The sequence below is a fragment of the Ictalurus furcatus genome, chromosome 16 (assembly GCF_023375685.1).
Source record: "Ictalurus furcatus strain D&B chromosome 16, Billie_1.0, whole genome shotgun sequence".
Taxonomy (NCBI): Eukaryota; Metazoa; Chordata; class Actinopteri; order Siluriformes; family Ictaluridae; genus Ictalurus; species Ictalurus furcatus.
Window position 1 is genome coordinate 11,647,836 of NC_071270.1, and position 16,670 is coordinate 11,664,505.

Below are 16,670 nucleotides of genomic sequence, written 5' to 3' on the forward strand. Positions count from 1 at the left end.
ATTATTATTATTATTATTATTATTATTGTTGTTGTTGTTGTTTTTGCTGCTGCTGGTGCTGTTGTTATTATTATTACTGTATCATTAGATTGTTTACATTATTTTTAGGCCTGGTTGTTTTTAATTTGTTGGATTTAAGCCGTTCAATTCAAGTCAAACTGTCAAGTCAAGAGGGTTTTATTGTGATTTCTTGAAATGACAGATGTAAAGTAACGAACTTTAAAAAAAAAAAAAAAAAAAAATCCCTCAAAGATAGGCTAAATATAATAACTTTGATAATGGTGGGTTGTGATTTCCACGAATATAACGTATACGGTATATAATAATATAAAGTTATAATGTAGGCCTAAATAATATAACGTTTTATAAACTGCTGATTTTATAAAACTGCTGTGCTTCATGGACCACTGTGTTTAAATATGCTCCACATGTGCACGCTGGATGCACGCGCTCCAACCCAGTGCGCGCTAACGCTCTCGCGTGCACACCCAGGTGTTCTGTCTGTAGAAACTGACAGGTGAGATTTGAACGGAATAAAGCTCAGCAAACAGACCGGAGGCGAAAAAAAGTCCTGTTTTTGATGTTCGAGTCGGAGAAGAGGGCTTCGTGCTGCCAGTTTTCACTGAGGTATCCGAAAGAGAGGGAAAGAGCAAGGAAGAGGATGCGAGTGGATTTGACTCGACAGCGTCTTCTCTAGACGTTGGAGATGAAGTATATTATCAGTTTCGATCACGGAGCCATGGAGAAACGAGCCAGGCTGCTGCTCTCGCTGTTCTTACTGATGTCGAAGTTGTGTCTCAGTGAGCACCAGGTCCTCCGAATCGGTATGTTTCATGACAGAATTGTGTCGCCTTTGTTTTTGTGTGTTCAGTTTGAACTCAGCTGATAATGTTAACTTATCTTAGCAGGTCCCTGGAAAGTGTTTCTCTTTCAAGCTCAGTTTCTGATGCGGTTTGATTAACCTATTGATATTAGTGCCCTGTGCTAATATCAAGATCAATATTAGAGTTTAATCTAAATCAGAATTTTAGTGAAGCAAAATTCATAAAAATCTTTCTCATTTACATCATCATTTAAATTCTTCTCCATCCTCATGTACAAGCCAAATAGCTGGATTATTGATCCTCGCCTGACTCACTGACCTGAGGCTGCTGTAGTGTTTGGTTTGTCATACAGGCTTGCCAGATCTCTTCAGGGAAAGTAGTAGGGCTATACCAATATGATGTATTAAATCATTTTTGTTCGATAAAAAGCTTGCAATTCATTACATCCACGTATCGAACAAGACATTCAACAGGCTGCATAATCAAGTAGGCTATTCGTCATGAAAAAATAAGCCTACCGCTTATTATGTGTGGTGTAGTAAACATTTAAACTTAATCAAGCTACACTTCCTCCTCTGGAAAGAAAGTAATGCTGTATTCGACATAAGGTTGTAACTTCTGTAATTTCATAATTTCCAAAATAAAGAAAACGCCTACTAGGGAACTCTGGAAGGAGTCTCTGAGTTCAGCAAGTGACGTCAAATTAACACGATATCAGAAGTAAACTTCTAAACCGTATAGAATCAGGAGGCCAGACCGAGCGTAGACATGACCTTATTGTTAGTTTGAATATTAAACAGGTTAAAATGAACTGATCATATGACATGGTGGTGCAACGGGTAGCACTGCCACCTCACAGCTCTGGGGTTCCTGGTTTGATCTTGAGCTCGGATTTCTGTTTTTCCAGTGTTGTCCACATGGACTTCTTCTGTGTTCCTCAGTTTCCTCCTAAAAGCATGCTAGTAGGTGGATTGACTCCTTTAAATTTTCCATAGGTGTGTGTGTGTGTGTGGGCAATGGAATGGTGTCCCATCAAGTGTGTGTTCCTACCTCATACCCAGTGTTCCCAGGATAGGTTTAGGATTCACCACAACCCTGACCAGTATAATGCAGTTATTTTATAACCTTTTGATATTTTGTGTAAAAAAAATCACAAAAATACTCTGCTATTAGGGATATCAAACAATTACAAACACAACACAACTTTATAAAAAAAATATGGTTAAATATAGGTGTGCAACAATTATTGGCATCCTTTTAATCAATACTTTGTGCTACCTCCCTTTGCTAAGATAACAGCTCTGAGTCTTCTCCTATGATACCTGATGAGGTTGGAGAAAACACAACCTGATGAGGTTGGAGTGGGCACTATGACAAGTACAAAACACAATGTTTTGTATACAGGTGTAATAGTAATAACAGTTGTAATATTAATTTGTATTTACAGCCTACCATAGCGGGAGATTTTATGTTAATACACAAATAACCTAATCATAATCAAATGCCTTATATGGTGTTGTCTGTCATTTCGGCACGGGTTTGTTTGAGCGCGGTAAAATCCAGTCAGGCGAATTCTGTGATTTCACTTCAGGTTCTGCCACTGCGATGGATGTTGTCGGGAAACCAAATGTTACATCGGGGATCTGATAATATTTTGGATTCGTACCTAATGAGAGAGGAGGACCAATAAATTTGGATGAAGCCATATGTCGGCTTTGTGGAAAAAATAAGTGTTAAACAGGCGACCACTAGCCTACACATCTCAGGAGCCATCTCCAGGCATGTCACCTGGCAGCGTTTTTTAATCTTATTAAAAATCTTATTACCCTAACCCTAATATTTAGATTTTTAACATATTATTTAGGTTACTGTCCTACTGGTATTTCTTTCAAAGTTTTATAGGCTTGTGGTATGCTACACTTGTAAAAGAAATAAAGTATTCCTCAGAGAAACATGCGACCATGTTTAACTCCATCTTTTTATTATCCACTTCTTTTCCTCTCCTCTTGCGTGCAATCACAATACCGTACCCCACAGCGTCCTCAGGCTGTTTCTCATTGCAACAACATGACACAACTGCATTGAGTTGTCTCACTGACAGAAGTGCTAAAATAAAGCCTCATTTAATGTTTTTATATTTAGGTTTTTATTTAATTTAAGCCTATAAAATTATATATATTACCACCGCTTAACAGATTAGGGCTATGCTGGCAGCAGCTGTTTACCACCGCGGTGGTTAATAACTAAACCACCACGGTGGTAAAAAGCTGTCACCATCACAGGCGTAATCTGTTGACATTTGATAGAGTCAATAATGCCATGTATCCTAACAAAATGTCCAGGTCCTCTGGAGAGCCCAAAACATTAAAGAGCCTCCACCATATTTAAATGTGGGCATGAGGTACTTTTCCATATGGCTACCTGTCTATATGCATCAAAGCCACCTCCGTGTTTGTTGCCAAAAAGCACTATTTTGGTTTCATCTGACCATAGAACCCGATCCCATTTGAAGTTACAGTAGTGTCTGGCAAACTGGAGACGATTGAGTTTGTTTTTGGATGAGAGTAGAGGCTTTTTTCTTGAAACCCTTCCAAATAATTTGTGATGATGTAGGTGACTTCGGATTGTAGTTTTGGAGACTTTCTGACCCCAAGACGCAACTAACTTCTGCAATTCTCCAGCTGTGATCCTTGGAGATTTTTTTGGCCACTGGAAATTGACTGGAACTTCTTAATTATTGCCCTGATGGTGAAAATGGGCATTTTCAATGCTTGTGCTATTTTCTTACAGCCACTTCCCATTTTGTGAAGCTCAGCAACCTTTTGCCGAACATCACAGCTATATTCCTTGGTCTTACCCATTGTTATGAATGACTAAGGAAATTTGGCCTATGTGTTACCTCATATTTATACCCCTGTGAAACAGGAAACCATGGTTGAACAATGTCCTGTTCTTACTCACCCAGGTGTACTAAAAAAAAAAAGTAAAATATCAATGGAAATATACTTCAAATATATTTTTCTCATATTAATTCATAGGGGTACCAATAATTGTTGCACAGCTATATTTAACAAAGATGTTTTTTTCTTTTTTTGATAAACCTGTGTTGTCGTTGCAATTGTTTGATATCCATGAGAGCAGAGTATTTTTGTGATTTTTCTTTAACAAAAGATCAAAAGGTTAAACAATAAAGACAATTTTTCACAGCCTTCTTTGCTCATATTTACCAAGGGTGCCAATATTAGTGGAGGGCACTGTACTAACATCTAAATGTGTAAATCTTATAAATCTTCATATGGTCAAATGTTGTAATTTTCTACTTTAAGTAATTTTTTTTTCTACTCTACTGATGAAAATTATGGGTTTTCCTGAACAGAAATACATGTGTTTCTATTTTGCATATATCTGAAACCAGCATTTTAGGTCTGACTACCCACAAAAGTGAAAACAAAATATTAGCATTCAAAGGAAATAATAAATTTAAAGATTCCACTCCAGTTCTACTGAGACACACCAACACAATGATTGTCTAAAAGCAACTACTATTTATTAATTGTATTTGCATTGAATTGTATTTACAATAAATAAGATATACAAGTTACAGCTAATATTTTGTAATTATTTTATACTGTAAGGACAAAAGTACCTGGACACCTGACCATCACACCAATATGGGTCTTTCCCAAACTCTTGCTACAAAGGTGAATGCAAATAATTATATAGGATGTCTCTGTATACTATAGCATTAAATTCCTGGAACTAAGAGGCCTAAACATGTTCTAGCATGACAAGGACTCTGTGCACAAAGCAACGTCCATAAAGAACTTGAGTGGCCTTTTAGTGGAAAGCTTACACAGTTTTAACATTTGTTTGTGCTACTGATCGAAGTTTTGTCTTTGTGAAATGTGATTTATTGTATGGTGCTTGTCAGTACATCAGGCCTTCAATGTTTTTACTTTACTTTTAGGTGGTGAGAAGTGAATATTGTACAGCAGAGTTGCAAGTAAAACCAGTCAGTCTGTTTCTTGGGTTAATTTTCATCAAAAGAAAATTGTGTTTAATTGTAATATTATAATATTTATTTTTATTTATGATAACTGAACCAACTGAAACCAGATCCATGTGTAGCATGATAGGGTACAAAGAAACAATAGAAGTACTGCTGCCACTTTCTCCAACAACTTTAGTAGTTTAAAGATCCACATTGATGAATTTTTGTAATTTTCATTGTCAGTTCTGTTAAGCAATCATTGCAGTATTACACTATATTTTCAACTAGAGGTCACTCCTGGCCACTCCCAAAGGAATTCTGACCAATCCCTCTTGCTCGTGAATAAAGCTTGACCAATCCCTACCTACTTCCACAAAAGGTGTTACCTATCCCAACTCCAATTATTTTTGCCTGCAATATATTTTAATTAGTTGATTCTATTTCCCAAAATATAAAGAAAAAGGTTATTTGAACCACAGCAACCCTGACCAGAATAAAGCAGTTACTAAAGCAGCACTACACCATATCCAGTACTTTCCCAAAATGGCCTGTCTTTGTTTTGGGAGCTTCAGCCCACATGAGAATATAACAGTGGACCCATTCCAACAACTTATTTGGTTGGTCTCACAGGATCCCAGTCCCAGTACATGTGTGTACTGTACTGCAGGATGATATTTCATCCGTAGCCATCAGCACAGATCTGTACTGACTGACCCTTTGTTCACACTAGCAAAAGACAAGCCAGTTATGTCACTTGCAGTTTTGCTTTTGTGGGCATTTAGCATTACTTGTGTATGCTTGTGTGCATTGTCCAGCTATTTTAAGCTCTGATGTGGGATGGCAGCTGCCAAAATATATACGCTCTACTGTAAAACACAGAGCGTGGGCACAATAATGAAAACATGTAACAATATAGTAATATAAACGGTCTAATAAAGACTAGGGCTGCTCTATGCACCAAGGCCATGGACTGCTGTCATACAAGTGCTGAATGTTTGTGGTGGTATATTTGACCATTATTCAAGAAGAAAATCTTCCAGTTTTTTCAGAGATAAGGAGGCAGATCTACTTTGTGCTCTGTGCTGTAGAACTTTGCATAAAGGTTCATTCATTCAGTTTAGTTACTACTGTATCCTGGTCAGGGTTGCGATCGGTCCAGAGCCTGTCAATGATGTTTCAAACTGGTGATTGAGGAGACCATAAAAGGCACTTGACTTTATCATGGTTTCTAGTAGTCTGTATGAAGGCATTATTATCCTTCAGTATGGGAACTTTGTCAGGAAAGAGTGTTAAACTTGCCTGTAACATTGCTTGTCTTTTAAAATTGTCTCATATTTGATGGACCTAATGATTTCCCTGGGCTGCCCATACCATTGTGTGTCCTACATCACACTTAACAGTTGGCAGCTGACATTGTGGGTTAAAAGTATTGTTTGGTTTCCTCCAAATGTAAATGCATTCAGGATGAAGGAAATGATGAAAGTTGACTCAACAGACCATGCAACTTTTCCCCCATGCTTAGGGGTCAAGACTTTATGCTTCTTACAGCAAGTTATTTATTTTCACATATTGGCCTTTGACACCAAAATATTTCTGATTTCCAACTTTGTGAAGCTCCAGCATACAGTTTTATGTTAAGACTAGGTGACAGAAGTGGTGGTGCACTATGAGACTATGCTGTAAAGTGTCAGTTTATCCCTGATAGTGAGCTTTGACTTGCAAACACTTTTTCTCTTCACTTCCGCAGTTTGTCCATGTCTGAAATGGACTGCCATCATTTTTGTTCCTGGTCTCCTTGAAACATGTATTTTTTTGGTTGTTTTTCTGCTTTTGTGAGCCAAAAAACATATTGTTTGGCATGTGTATTTGAAAGACCTACAGATTATGTCTCCAGTGGGTAAAAATGGTAAAATCAAGGTTGCTGTAGTTTCTTGATCTTTGGCACCGTGAGTCTCTCGATCATCATGCCACATACATGAAAAGGTTTGCTACTTCTTTTTGATCATGTGCAGCAGGTGCCAACACTTAATTCTGAAAGCATAAACTAGAGATTATGGTAGTGGGAACACTCGTTTCTGCAAGCCCACAGCAGGTTTGCAACAAGTATGTTTTACGGCAGCAACATTAGCTGTTTTTGGAGTTTCTCGTCTAAACTGGTATACTAACCTCCACTAATTTAAACACCTCATAACATCCTGTTCGTATTTTGTAGGCATGCATACTTTCAGGTTTGCCTCACATCTTGTTTTTTACTTTTGTGTGAAAGCTGGATCAATTCCTGATGTAGGCTTTGACTTTTAGGCAGGAATAAAAAAAGACCAGTTGTCTAGACATACTGCTACTTCACAAATAAAAATGACCTGGATGACTAAATAGACATTTATAGCTGCGTTTTTGTCTAAGAAAAGCCTTGCCTGTGTCTAACGTCTGCCAAAGCCATTCAGAAAATCCCCAAATCAGTTTTAACAACCTCCATTAATCCTCTTTTCTGTCCAATGCTTAATTGAGTCTCCTCTTCCAAACACTGGACTTGATTTAGACTGAAAGGCTTGACATATTGCTTGTGTGGCCTAGTTTTGTCCCAGCTGTGTCCTCAGTGCACAATGTTAATAAATGCAACACATATTTTTCCTGCCCATTTTCCCACCTGCTTTGACTATCATACGAGAGCTACCAGGCAGGGAGGGTGTAGGCTAACAATTGCTTCCTCTGAGACACGTGAGGTAAACCAACCACATGTTTTTAAACTGCTGCTCATGCTACATTCTGCCCTGTTCTGCATGCATACACTCACAGACAACCATGATGGCTAGTGATGCTGTGATGACAGCAGAGAGAGAGTATGCCATCCCTCCCACCCAGACAGCACCACCAATTTTGCTCTCTAGGCTCCTGGGCATAGATGGCTGTGGCATCATTGGGATGGAATGATGGAACTCACAATCTCCCAACGTTAGTGGAAACGATTATCTATTGTGCCATTCAGGGGCCCCCTATGACTGCAATTCTTATACCTTTCCTCTAAAAGTAAGTTCCTCTGAAAGTAAGGTGGGTGATATATATGTTTTTCTATTTATTTATTTTAGTAATGGCTTATAAAATGGTGGATATGAAAAAATATCATATTACAATAATTGATATACGATATATGATAAACAATATGCATCGTAATATATAGATTTGCTTTAAAAAAGGCAATAAAACAGTAGTTTAGCATTAAAAATAAACCTTTAAAAAATAAGTTGCATGATGATTTTAAAAAATGCGATAATGAATTAAATTTATTTATTTATTTATCTGTAAAAGGAAAAATAAAATACTTTTTTTTTTTTTTTTACAATTTTAAAGATTTAATCATTTTATAATTTTTAAGAATCAAAACAGTATAAAACTTTAATATTTTAGTAATTATTATTTAAAGAAGAAACATTATGTAAAAAGATATAAAACAATACCACAACACCCACAATATATGACAAAATATATCACGCGGGTGATATTATGCCATATTGCCCAGCCCTACTGGTGGAGTTAGCATCTTGGCTTATTTGTTTAGACTTATGTGTTATTGTGTGATTTTAAAAATAATTTCAGTTCCCTGCCAGTATACACTTTTAATACACTGTCAATGCCTACTGGGTATTTTAGATTCCAGTAATGAACAGACTTAAAAATCAATTGGAAACACCAACACATATTTAAAGCCTATGAAATGAGGCTATTCCAGTTATGGCAGTATCTACACCTAATCAACAGAATGTTTTGTATTTGCATTAATATTCTTTTTTTATACATATATTTGTAAATTTGTTTGGCATTGGAGATGCTGAGATATCTCCCAAGGTGTCCTCAATATACAGTGCCCTCCACTAATATTGGCACCCTTGGTAAATATGAGCAATGAAGGTTGTGAAAAATTGTATTTATTGTTTAACCTTTTGATCTTTTGTTTAAAAAAATCACAAAAATGCTTTGCTCTCATGGATATCAAACAATTTCAAACACAGCACAGGTTTATCAAAAACAATCTTTGTGTGCAACAATTATTGGCGCCCTTTTAGTCAATACTTTGTGCTACCTCCCTTTGCTAAGATAACAGCTCTGAGTCTTCTCTTATGATGAGGTTGGAGAAAACATGTCAATGGATCTGAGACCATTCCTCCATACAGAATCTCTCCAGATCCTTCAAATGGGTTTCAAGTCAGGGGTGGTCATGGGAGGGACTTGATTTTGTGGTCAGTAAACCATTTTTGTGTTGATTTTGATGTATGTTTTGGATCATTCTCCTGCTGGAAGATCCATCCACGGACCATTTTAAGCTTTCTGGCAGAGGCAGTCAGGTTTTCATTTAATATCTGTTGATATTTGATGGAGTCCATGATGCCATGTATCCTAACAAAATGTCCAGGTCCTCTGGCAGAAAAACAGCCCCAAAACATTAAAGAGCCTCCACCATATTTAACCATGGGCATGAGGTACTTTTCCATATGGCTACCTCTCTGTGTGTGCCAAAACCACCTCTGGTGTTTATTGCTCTAAAAGTTCTATTTTGGTTTCATCTGACCATAGAACCTGATTCCATTTGAAGTTCCAGTAGTGTCTGGCAAACTGAAGATGCTTGAGTTTCTTTTTCTTGAACCCCTTGCAAACAACTTGTGGTGATGTGGCTGACTTCGGATTGTAGTTTTGGAGACTTTCTGACTCCAAGACAGAACTAACTTCTGCAATTCTCCAGGTGTGATTATTGGAGATTTTTTGGCCACTTGAACCAGCCTCTTCACAGTGCGTTGAGACATTATAGACACACGTCCAATTCCTATTTGATTCATAACATTTTCAGTCGACTGGAACTTCTTAATTATTGCCCTGATGGTGGAAATGGGCATTTTCAATGCTTGTGCTATTTTCTTATAGCCACTTCCCATTTTGTGAAGCTCAACAACCTTTTGCCGAACATCACAGCTATATTCCTTGGTCTTATCCATTATTATGAATAACTAAGGTAATTTGGTCTATGTGTTACCTCATATTTATACCCATGTGACACAGGAAGTCATGGTTGAACAATTTCCTGTTCACTGTCAATCAGGTGAACTAAAAGAAATGTAAAATATCAATGGGAATATACTTCAAACATATTTTTGTCATATGAATTCATAGGGGTGCCAATAATTGTTGCACATCTATATTTAACAAAGATTTTTTTGGATAAACCTGTGTTGTGTTTGCAATTGTTTGATATCCATGAGAGCAGAGCATTTTTTTTGTGTGTGTGAAAATTTTGAACAAAATATCAAATGGTTAAACCATAAAGGCAATTTTTTACAGCCTTCTTTGCTCATATTTACCAAGGGAGGGCACTGTATCTTTCACTAATAAATTTGCTTTCCCAGATATTCCTTTCCCACACATATGTAATCACAGTAGTCGCAAAATGTGCACAGAATTCATGACAAATGTATCAGAGCGTATTAAAGAATTCTAGCTCCACACACCATAGAACTGAAATAAGATTAGGTAATAAAAAAAATTGGTTACTGTCTGTTTCACTTTCCCTTCCACCATTGAATTGCCCCTAGCTGTGAATGTGACTTACATCACATTCAGGGTGTATCTACCTGACCATGATACAGTGGTTACTGAAGATGAATGAAAGATTCAACTGTTGACTGACCACCAATGATTTTACTAATCACATGCAAAAGCAATTATGTCACATTTCAACGGAAATGACAGAAATTTCTTTTGTCTATTTTTTTGTCTTATACTTTTGAGGCATACTTCTTGAGGCATTGTAATGCATTAATAACACTTTCATAGCAGTTATTCACAACTCATGCAGAAAAAATCCTGTTAGTTCTCAGAATGTGCAGAACACTAATCACAGAACAAATGATCATATAATATAGCATAGTGTGAGCACTAAATAATTCAGCTGGCCATCAGCAAGTTATATTGCTAACCTGCATTACTAAATTATTACAGAAAGTGTAATCATAAAGAAGGAAGAGAACATTTTTTTGCAGCTATGCTTAATGAATAAATGAAACACCAGTAGCTTGAGGTGTACTGCCCATTGTCTATCTTTTCTTACTTGATATTTTATTTCCTCATTCTTTTTTATCCTTATTGTTTTCTTTATTGACTTTCACAAAAGTAAGGCTGCTTTTTTATGGTTATCAATCAGTATTATCCTGGATTCAACCTGATTTGTAAATGTAAACGTTGCGTTTTATATCAGGTTTTGCATGAAAGTTTGCGTCAAGCATTGCACGTCAACCGCAGTCCATTCACTCTGTACCAGCTACAGCTACTGGCAGCAGAAACGGCAACAGTGCACTTTGATTTTAATCTGTTTTGGTAACTATACCATTTGTTTATCAGTTATGAGTAGGTAAATTTTAATTAAGGGCTATTTTCTGTTTTGTTTTGTGAGTGAGATTAACTGTTAAATGTGCAATAATGAATGGAATAAATGTAGTATTAGAGCTACTGAATACCCGTGACCTATAACCATGTCTTTCTCTCTCTGTCACACTGGGTGAGCTCTGCTTTTTAGTAATTACACTTAAACTTACCTGTTGCTTATTACTTCATTAGTGTCCTTTATAAATCAGTCCATACAGGATTTCGCAGTTTTTTTGTGATTGTTTGTTTGAAATTGGCCCAAAATTCTTGATTTTGCGATGGAGTTTTTTGTGCTTATTTGCGGAAAACTACTTGAATTGATAAAATTGCAATTGTGTGAAATTGTTTTGCGTTTGGCCTTTGCATTGATGTTTGTTGGTAAATGAGACCTTTTAGCTGTACTCATGTTTGATGCATGTGAATTATAGAGGGCAAATGCCGAAAATCTGCGGTAATGAAAAATTGCAAGCTCCTCCGCATATTGCGAAGTTTGCTTGATTTTGCGTTAATTTCTGCTATTGCGAAATCGCGAAATCCTGGAGGGACTGATAAATGTTGTTTAGTATGGAACACATTGATATACAGGATTATATAATAAGATGTTGGAACACAATTAGGAAGTCTCCTCCACACTCCACCATAGTAGGAACTAAAAGTTTTTGGCAAACTGTCAGGAAGAGTGTGCTAATAAAAAGGACTGGATGCAAAGCATTGAAAAAACAAGAAGAGCTCACACTGTTACGCTTTGTTTGCTCTATTATTATAGTAACAATATGCCAGCTGTAAATACGAAACTGTTTAGCTAGAAATGTGATATGAGTTATGCAGATACAGTACAGGTGACACAATGTAGATTATGATTTTAAATAAAGTGCACAATACATAAAAACTGTGGTTTTGTATTTTCAGTGGCTGAGTTTATGCTTCCCTCATGAGTGAAAAAAACACAAGGGTAGCTTCATGCTCAAGCTGGAAACATGATACTAACGTGGCCATTGTAGACATCAGTACTTTGATTTATATGTTAGTTAACATTAGTTGAATATGGACATTTTGTTGCCTTAAAGATGTTTAAATGTTTGTTTATATATTTATATTTTCAACATGTACAGTTTTGAGACCGTGTTCAGCAGTTATAGGATATCACCTTTCTTTATTTGTTTTTCTATGTTCTTACAATTGTTTTCAATAAAGAAATAAAGTCTTCCAAACAACTGCTGTTCCTCCACGGAAGTAAAGGGTCACAACAATATCTATGGATAACATTCAGACATAATAACAACATAAATCCTGAAATTTTGCCTGGGGCTCCCACATAATCTAGGTTCGCCTCTGTTCCTCATATCCCCTCTGTTGCCAATAGAATGAAAACAGAGTCAGTGGATTCCCACTGCAACCAAACACTTCCGATAACTGGAGATGAGTCTTTCACTTACATCTAGTACTAGGATTTACTGCTGTGCTTTATATCATTGTCTTGCTGCATATTCCAGTTGCTCTTGAGTTTAAACTTATGGACTGAAGACCAGGCATTCTCTTTTAGGATTTTCTGGTAGAGAGCAGAATTCATGTTTCCCTCAATTACTGTAAGTTGCCCAGGCCCTGAAGCAGCAAAGCATCCCCACACCATCACACTTCCACCACCATATGGTGACTGTAGTTATGATGTTTCTTTTTGTGGAATTCTTTGTTTGGTTTACACCAGATATAATGGGACCCCTGTCTTCCAAACAGTTCCACTTTTGAATCATTTTGAATCATCAACATTCTCCCAAAAGGTTTGAGGATCATCAAGGTGTGTTTTGGCAAAATTCAGATGAGCCTTAATGTTCTTCAGAGAGCCTTTGGAATAGCTTTGTAACCCTTCCCAGACTGATGTATTTCAATCACCTTCTTCCTCATCATTTCTGGAATTTCTTTCAACTGTTTATCCAATCTTCAACTGTCCAGTTTCAATGATCCTATACCCACTATAGATTTAGATTCCTGATCTTGGCTGGCAGGAGTGGAACCTGATGTGTTGTAGATCATCTACCTCAAGGTGTGCCGTGTTCTGAGATGCTTTTCTGCTCACCATGGTTGTAAAGAGTGGTTATTTGAGTTATCGTAGTATTCCTGTCAGCTCAAGCCAGTTTGGCCATTCTTATCTGACCTCTTTCATCAACAAGGCACTTCCACACACAGAACTGCTGCACATTGGATTTTTTTATTGTGTACGAAGATCCCTGGATATCAGCATTTTCTGAAATACTCAGACCAGTCCATCTCACACAAAATAAAAAAACATGCCATGGTCACTATCCCCATTCTGATGTTTCAAGTGAACATTAACGGAAGATCTTGACCTGTATCTGTATGGTTTTATAAATGGCATGAATGAGCAGGTGTATTGGTGTTCCTATTAAAGTGGCTATATCAGCATGCACATTCAAATTCTCTCTATTTGAAACCAAATCTGCATATCTCTTCCTCGAACTGCTAAACACTTAGGCAGAGCCAAGTTTGTGTGGGCAGTATACTCTATAAATTCTCTGGTATCCGTGGAGACCAATGGAATATACCAATCAAAACAATTCTGTAAGCATCATATGAAATTTAGCCACTCTGGGGCAAAGAAAAACATCACAATTTGGTCCGCGAAGAGTCTTGTTGTGATTACCAAACTGAGTTCTTGTTTTTGTCTCTGCTATTTATAAACAAACCAATAATCAAATGCTGTGCGAATATGTTAATTGTCTACTACAAATTTTTTTCAACACAAGTATAGATAAATGTAAGGCTGCTTTTCTTTTACAATACCAATATCCATATTCAATAGTAAATGCTGTTTCTGTAAGCTATGATGTGCTCATGCTTTAAAATAATGATAATGATAAAAAAAACACCTGAAAGTAATCCTGTTGCAATTCTTATATAATTACCTGATTGTGATTATTTTCCCCAGTGACTAGATGTCACCTTTGCGCAATGCAATAAACTATGTGTGAATTATCCATTAGCCTGAGGCCACTGTTGTATGAAAAACAAAATCAGCTGAACTGTCAAGTAATATTCACTACATGGTTGTTTTATTTGACAAATGCATATCTCACATAAACTTCTTTCTCACAAAAGAAGTAAAAGTTTTTTTTAGCCATATTGTAGTTGTCACATCAGCCATATTGTAGAAGTTTTGTCACATCAGCTCATTTACAACTCACTCTTTTCTCATTAGATAATTTTTAAGACACTTGGCAACAGAAATGCACAAAAAAAGCTGTTTTACTTTTAATTGACACCCAAACACTGATGACAAGCCTTTCATTTCCAACTGGAAAACCTCCATTTACCTGTCACAAAATATTTGTATTGCACAAACATATTTATATAGCAATTATTTGTTTGGGGCCACACAGTGGGTAGTGTTTCCGCCTCACAGCTCCAGGGTTCCCAATTCAATCCTGAGCTCAGGTGGGATGCCAGTCCATCTCTGGGCACTATGCACACACATACACACACACACACACACACACACACACACACACACACACACACACACACACACACACACACACACACATTTGAACGCTCATTCACACCTCAGGGCAATTTAGTGTAGCCAGACCACCTATCACAGTGTTTTTTGGGAGTTGGAAGAAAACTAGAGGAAACCCACAAGAACATGTGGGAGTACATGCGAAACTCTACACAGAGCTCATAACCCTATTGAACCATGGACTCTGGAGCTGTGAGAAGGCAATGCGATCATGCCATCTGTTAATACACTATATGGCCAAACGTTTTTGGACACCTGACCATCACACCCAAACATCTGGGTCTTCCCAAAACTTTTGCCACAATGTTGTAAGCACACAATCATCTAGAATGTCTTTGTATGCTGTAGAATTAATATTTCCCTTCACTGGATCTAAAGGGTTCAAACATTTGCCAAAGTTGGAGTGGAAGAACTCAAGTGGCCTGCACACTGTCACCCAACATCAGTGCCAGACCTCACTAATGCTCAGTTGGCTGAAATCCCCACAGCCACACTGCAAAATCGAGTGGAATGCCTTCCCAGAAGAGTGGAGGTTATTATACCAGCAAAGAAGGGGAATAAATCTGAAATGGAACGTTCAAAAAGCATATATGAGTGTTATGAGCAGGTGTCCAAAAAGTTTGGCCACATAGTGTATGTGTAAACCACATTCCAAATGTTTCAGCAATTGATAAATATACTATGCTTGATTTTTATATTTTAAAATGAGCAATTTAAATTCCTTATACATCAGTAAGCCAAGTATACAGTATCTTATGTAGGTGTTGACTTGCTAAATTTCATTTGTCTCTATCCAGTGACTGCACTGGGTATTAGCTTGAAAGACCAGTCTGTGTGTTGTGTCCAGGCAAGAGATCATGACACTCACTGCCCTTTGTAGTTGCTCTTTTGCTGTAGCAATATTGCTGTAGCATTACAGAATGTTACTTTGTTTATATGAATTTGTGGCATGTGTTTCAGTCTCACTGTAATATTAAAAATTCATTAAATATTTACATTGTGTTTTAATCACTTTGAACCAACTCCACTACTGTGGGTAATTTGAGCAGTTGTCAACAGCAGCCACATTCACTGTCACCTCGCTGTACACCCTGGCTTTCTCAATGACTTCTTAATATGCCTTTTATTTAAACAGACACATCTCCTGACACTCTGAAAATCAAACTGTTCTAACAGTTTCCATGCTCATGCTGCCAACTTGAGATTCATGAAATGATATGGTAAAGTCAGCAGTACCTGCTACAGATATTACATTATTTTAGTGTGACATGAACAATTTTGTTCATTGTCTTCTATGTATGGGACATAATTCAATATGCCAACCGACTGAAATCACTTCCTTCTACTCTGTATTCTGAATTTCTTTGGATAAGAATTAAAGTTCTTAAATTGCATTTCGGAAGCATCAGGTGTGTTATTACTTCTCAGACCACTATGAGTTTTGACTAAGTAAAGTCTTATTTATTTGATGATATCCACAATGCATTTCAGACAGCATTACATTTATATTTACAGTTTAAATCTATCTAGTTTTTATTAATGTTTTATTGTTTCCCTTTTTAAATGGCAAAAATGACAATAGGTGTTCACATATGCAAATGTGTTGGTTTGTTCTTTGATCTCTTTTTTCTCTTCTTCCTCTTTTTTGTCCCTCCGCTTATCTCCATTTGCAGGGGGTATATTTGAAACTCGGGAGAATGAGCCAGTGAGTGTGGATGAGTTAGCCTTCAAATTTGCTGTTACCAGTATCAACCGCAACAGAACACTAATGTCAAACACTACATTGACCTACGACATCCAGAGAGTGAACTTTTTTGACAGTTTTGAAGCCTCCCGAAGAGGTCAGAATTCAGATCATGCTGTATAGCTATATTGTGGTCTGGACAAAGAGTAATAATTTTACTTTCATTCA

General features: G+C 37.0%; 1 protein-coding gene across 1 annotated transcript in view; it reads left to right on the forward strand.

Moving 5' to 3' along the window:
• The first annotated feature begins 606 nt into the window (after positions 1 to 606).
• Positions 607 to 16,670, forward strand: part of grik1a (glutamate receptor, ionotropic, kainate 1a) — a 58,482-nt gene continuing 42,418 nt past the window's right edge. The window contains exons 1-2 of the mRNA XM_053644658.1: positions 607 to 824; positions 16,432 to 16,599. Coding sequence (XP_053500633.1) covers positions 707 to 824; positions 16,432 to 16,599 — 286 coding nt within the window. The 5' untranslated portion in view covers positions 607 to 706. The remainder of the gene's footprint in view (positions 825 to 16,431; positions 16,600 to 16,670) is intronic.